A 5403-nucleotide genomic window follows, 5' to 3' on the forward strand; every position below is an offset into this window, starting at 1 on the left:
AAATCATAAATATTAAAACCACATTGCTAAGTTAAAAACTCTCTTATATTTGTAATAGTTACCTTTTATATTTTCTCATTTTGTTATAGTTACTGATGAGATGTAGTTTCATCGATTGGGTATACGTAATCATCCTTGTGACATGGTTCACCAGGCTCATACAATAATACGACACCACCATGGTAGGAGTTGCCCAGACCATAGTTCGTAGCGTCAATGGGGCAACCATCTGAAATCATTAATTCCAATCTTATGGGCCACACATATATTTTAAATATATTTTAAATAGTTGTATTTGAAAATAAAGAACGCAGCCCAACAATATCTAGTACCAGATGTAGATTGAGAAAAATTTATAGCAACATATATATAATTACAAGTTATAATTATTTAATTTAGATAGAGATATATTTAAAATTTAATGAAGAATTTTATAAAAAAAAATTATACAGGAAACTTTTATATAGACAGTAGAATAATTAAAATAATTGTATGAATACATATTTATAATATTTTATTCATTTATTGTATGGAACCATCAAAAGGAAATAATGATATGTTTTAATGAATAATCTTTCATGGAGACATGACTTTTTTTTTAATTCTGAAAAAAAAAGTACATGACTTTTTAATAATTTTGTAATTTTAGACCATTTCTCAATTTTATTAAAAAAATTTATGACATTTTAAAATTTTAAAATATCTCAAATTCTTTAAAAATAGAATTAAAATATTTTTGTTCTCTTCGTGCTAAAGAGTGAATTATAAACACACTAACATGCATTAATTTAGCGGACATGAATAAGTAATAAAAAAATAATACTTACATGAAAAATTACTTTAAATTATTATTATTTATTAATATTTGTAAATATTTTATTATTTTTTATATGGTGATTAGTAATATGAATTAATAAAAATAGCCTATTCAATTAATCCTTATATTTATCTTTGATTAAAAAAAAAATTTACATGCTTCTTCAGTTCTACTTTTTAATTACCATTCTTTTGAGACTTCACGGAGAAGATGTGTTTGCTTAGAAAAATTTTAGAGATTCCATGAGCATTTTGCTAATATCGAATTAAATTATTTAATTTTTATCTGTTAAAATTGTTTCAATGCTTATTAAAAAAAAAATCCACATGAATAGAGTTTTTGCTAAACTACTTAAGTAAATATGTCTGATTAATATATAAAATTTTTTACTTTATATTAATAATTATTATCTTTTATTATGTCTTACGAAATATAACTTTATTGCACAATCCACAACATTTCATGCCTTGGAGTAGAAGGAGACCATCTAATTCTGGAAATAATTACACAAAAACATAAAAATATTATAACCTTCAAAGAAAATCATCAGGAAATTCATATCATCAGCCTTTCATTCATCCAACCTTGACTGGGGCTTTATTTAAATTTTGCTCAACATCTGCTGCAGTCTCTAGCAACCTTGAATCCTGCATTAAAGACTATAATCAAGAGTTAACACAGAAAGCAGTAAGATCATGTAATAGAAATTTCACTCATTCACATCTCTAAAACAATGAATTAAGCAGATTAATCTTCATATTAGCTCACAACATTAATGTTTAAGTTTGCCAATGAGAGCATTCATGGATAATTAATGAGTAATTAGAGAGAGAAACTAACCTTCTCATGCATTCCCTTCAAATTTGTTTCTGTGAAGCTTTCTCTTCAGTTGATTTGCCTTAATTGCTGATGTTACCCAAAGCTTGTCGTAGACTCTGTCAACTAACTGAAAACAAGCATACCTCCATGAGTCTTTGAAGTACAAAACGCTACAAACTCCAACAAATCCAGCCACAAAACCCATTCCCAAACCACTATAGAACCAAAGCATTTCGGAGTCATCTTTCCTCGTATTCCCAACTTTTTCATGACCTTTAGGCAATTCATCTACATCCTCTGAACAATTATTCAATGGAAATCCACAAAGTCCATTGTTGCCAATGTAGATGGATCTGTCATCTAAAGTCTGAAGTTGATTTCCCAAAGGAATTCGTCCAGATAAGTGATTAAATGACAAATTCAATTGGCTTAAAAAGTTCAAATCAGAAATGCTGGGTGGAATAGAGCCAGAAAGATCATTTTTAGACAAGTCCAGCGATTCTAGTGACTTTAACTTGCCAATGTTCCAAGGGATATGCCCATCTAATTTGTTTCTAGACAAATTCAGGTTTTGTAGACCTGAAAGATTCATCAACTCCTTTGGAATCTCTCCAAAAAAGTTATTTCCTGAAAGGTCAATGGAATATAGGAATCGAATTGTACTAGTATATTCAAGCTCTATCCCTTTAACATAAGCCTGAATATTCTCACCATAGCTATCTTCTTCAGAATAAACATAAGGATTATAACTAACTTGATAGTCCCAAAGTCCTCTGTTTTCGTGCATAACAATTGCAGTAAAACCACCAAAACAAGTAGGAATGGTTCCAGTCATCATGTTGTTTGCCAAGTTTAATATTTGAAGAGAAGCTAGGGAGCATAGCTGTAGAGGAATCTCACCTTCAAATTTATTGGAGTGAACATTGAGTACTTTCAATAAAGATAGGCTTTCACCTATCCACGAAGGAATAAAACCATCAAAAGCATTCATGCTAAGATCAAGAGTCTCCAAGGATTCTAGTTGTCTTAATGACATTAGGATATTTCCTTGCAGATTATTATTTTGCAGATGCAGGGAAACAAGAAATTTTTGAGAACCCAAGGACATTGGAACATGGCCACTCAGCATATTATTTGACAAATCAATGACACTTAAATATTTCAAATTTCCCCAACACGATGGTATTCGCCCTGACAGATGATTTTTCGAAAGATGGAGAATTTCTAAACTTTCAAGCCCGCATAAAGAAGCAGGAATGGTACCATTCAAATAGTTGTTGGAGAGGGATAAAAATCGCAAATTTGGCATCACTTTGCTGATGTTATGGGGAATCTGGCCATGGAGCAAGTTGTTGGAGATATCCAATATACTTGCTTCAGAATGATAATGTGTAAAAGAAGCATTGAACTTGTTCGATTTCAATAATATGTACCTAGAAATAGCCATAGGATCCGGAATACCTGCTTCAGAAGATGTGTTGAATTCCCTCAAATTCGGCAAGTTTCCAAAAACCTGATTATAAGATAGATCCAATCCTATAACATTGGAAGAAATGTTCTCAAACCAGCCAGGGATGCTATCAGAGATGCTTGCATTAGACATATGCAAAAATGCAATGCTCTTTTGTGTCTTGAGCCACTGTGGAAACCAAGGCCCTAATTTGCAAGATGATAAATCAATATTGGAAAGTTGGAAGGGAGGAACCCATTTGGGATCAATGTCAAAAACTAAAGAATTCCCACTCATAGTCAACTTAGTCAAGCCTCTGAGCTTTAAAAAGTGAAGTTCAGAAAGATTCCCTGGCAATGAATTATGACTGAAATCTAGTACGTCTAGGTTGTAAAGCTGTCCAATTGATACAGGAATCGGACCACAGAAAGAGTTGCGAGAAAGTAAAAGATATTTTAGGCATTTAAATTGTCCCAAGTTATTTGGAAGACTACCAGAAAATGAATTGTTGAAAAGATTAAGATTCTCTAAACTGTTCTGGATGCAACTGGATGAGTTGCCAAAAGGTCCAGAAATCTCACCGCTGAACTTGTTGGATTCCAAGTGTAGCTCACTCAAATTGCAAAGCTTGTTCAACGTTTTGGGAATTTTACCTTCCAGAGAATTATAAGACAGATCAAGGAAAGCAAGAGAATTAAGATTACCCATCTCAGTTGAAAGAGAGCCTCGGAAAGCACTATAACTCAGATCAAGATGTTGAAGGTTGGTAATATTAAATAACCAATTGGGGATTGTGGAATTGAAGTTGTTCCAACTAAGAGTAAGAACCTCAAGAGATGTAAGATTGACATGTGAAACATGACCAGTGATGGAAAGCCCACAAGAAGACAAATCTGATTCTAGTAGAAAAGGAAGCATGTTTATTGACTGCAACCAATTGTCACACTTGTCCAGGAGCACACTCCGCATGTTTAAGTATTTCAAAGAAGATGGAAAATGGAGGCTGTCGATAGCCAATCCATTATTAGAACTGAGATCAAGATACTGCAAGTTTGAAAGGTTTCCAAGATGAAGGGAAACCTTTCCCTGGACTGAGGCCCAGGAAAGGTCGAGCTTAACCACATGGCCAGTTATGTTCTCGCAAGTGACTTCTTCCCATCTGCAGCAGTCATCTCCTTCCCATGAAGGCAACGAGTCTGAACTGTTTATGCTGAGACTTGTCTTGAACTTGACAAGAGCTTCTCTTTCGATCTTGATACAGCTTCCATTGAAATTAGCTCCACTGCAGCAGAACAAAGCGCTTTGAAGTAGAACGAGAATGGCAAGAATCTCAACAACAGTGACCGCTGATGTTCCCATCACTTCTCAATTCAAAGAAGGAAACTTATTCTATTAGATTTCAGATACTAATTAATAGCTATTACATAAACTTATTTCTGGGATGTCTTCCACAGGAGCACTGAGTATCCAATCGATTAACAACAGGTATAATGACCAGCAAAGTCAAGAATGGTGTAGCACTTTACTTGCAACTTCTCCACTTAGAATGCCCACAGAAAAATTCAGCTGAATGGTCTACATGAGAATTATTTATTCGAATTTATCCCCTCCACCATCACTCCATTGACTACACAAGACTTGGGGTAGGTTTCTGGCCCTCACAGATAATAAAAAGACTTTGAAATATTCATCTTGTAGACTTAGAAATTGAAGTCGTCCAATGCTTTTGTACCAAATTTCCAATTAAGGCATAAATTATTCCATTTCAAATTTGAAGGGAATATGTTATCATTCTCAAATTGCCACCACAGCACAAATAAAAAATTCATAAAAATTTTTGCATAAAATTAATTTATTATAAATTTTAAAAATCAAATATATAATAAAATTTATGTATTATATTTTTAATTTATGATAAATAAGGTATGTAAAAAAAATTTACAAAAAATATATTTGAGAGGGGAACAAGTGCATAAAAAGTCATGAAATTTTTTATTTTTTATTATTTATTTTTAAATATTTATAAAATTTTAAGAAAGAATTAATATGGTTGATATTTTTAATAATTATTAAAAGAAAATTATACTTCACTATATAAAAATGGCATAGCATATTGAATTTAATAATTTTATTATTTTAATAATTTTATTACTAAAATTTATTAAATTTAATTTTAAATTATTTTTTAATACTCTCTAATTAATATAATTAAAAAATATATTTTTCTTAATTGCAGTTATAATAAAAATGCAAACAAATCCTAGTTTTTGTTAATTAATTCTAATTAGTTAGAATTTGTATCTTAAGTTGTCAAGTG

The 5403-nt window shown here is 31.5% G+C and overlaps 1 protein-coding gene across 2 annotated transcripts; it reads right to left on the reverse strand.

Moving 5' to 3' along the window:
* Positions 1 to 1188: 1188 nt before the first annotated feature.
* On the reverse strand, positions 1189 to 4636 carry LOC110644815 (receptor-like protein EIX2). Of its 2 annotated transcripts, none has more exons than XM_021797767.2 (2): positions 1658 to 4636; positions 1189 to 1464 (listed from the first exon to the last, which is right to left on the reverse strand). In XM_021797767.2, exon 1 carries the CDS (start codon positions 4443 to 4445, stop codon positions 1662 to 1664), a length of 2784 nt encoding a protein of 927 aa, XP_021653459.2. In that variant the 5' UTR covers positions 4446 to 4636; the 3' UTR covers positions 1189 to 1464; positions 1658 to 1661. The 2 variants fall into 2 exon arrangements, with proteins under 2 accessions (XP_021653459.2, XP_021653458.2); XM_021797766.2 differs by having other exon boundaries at positions 1189 to 1476.
* Positions 4637 to 5403: the final 767 nt, after the last annotated feature.

Source organism: Hevea brasiliensis, chromosome 9 (genome assembly GCF_030052815.1).
Source record: "Hevea brasiliensis isolate MT/VB/25A 57/8 chromosome 9, ASM3005281v1, whole genome shotgun sequence".
NCBI lineage: Eukaryota > Viridiplantae > Streptophyta > Magnoliopsida > Malpighiales > Euphorbiaceae > Hevea > Hevea brasiliensis.

Excerpts from the sequence above, each read along its gene's own strand:
- LOC110644815 (XM_021797767.2), bottom strand. The coding sequence starts at position 4,445 with ATGGGAACATCAGCGGTCACTGTTGTTGAGATTCTTGCCATTCTCGTT.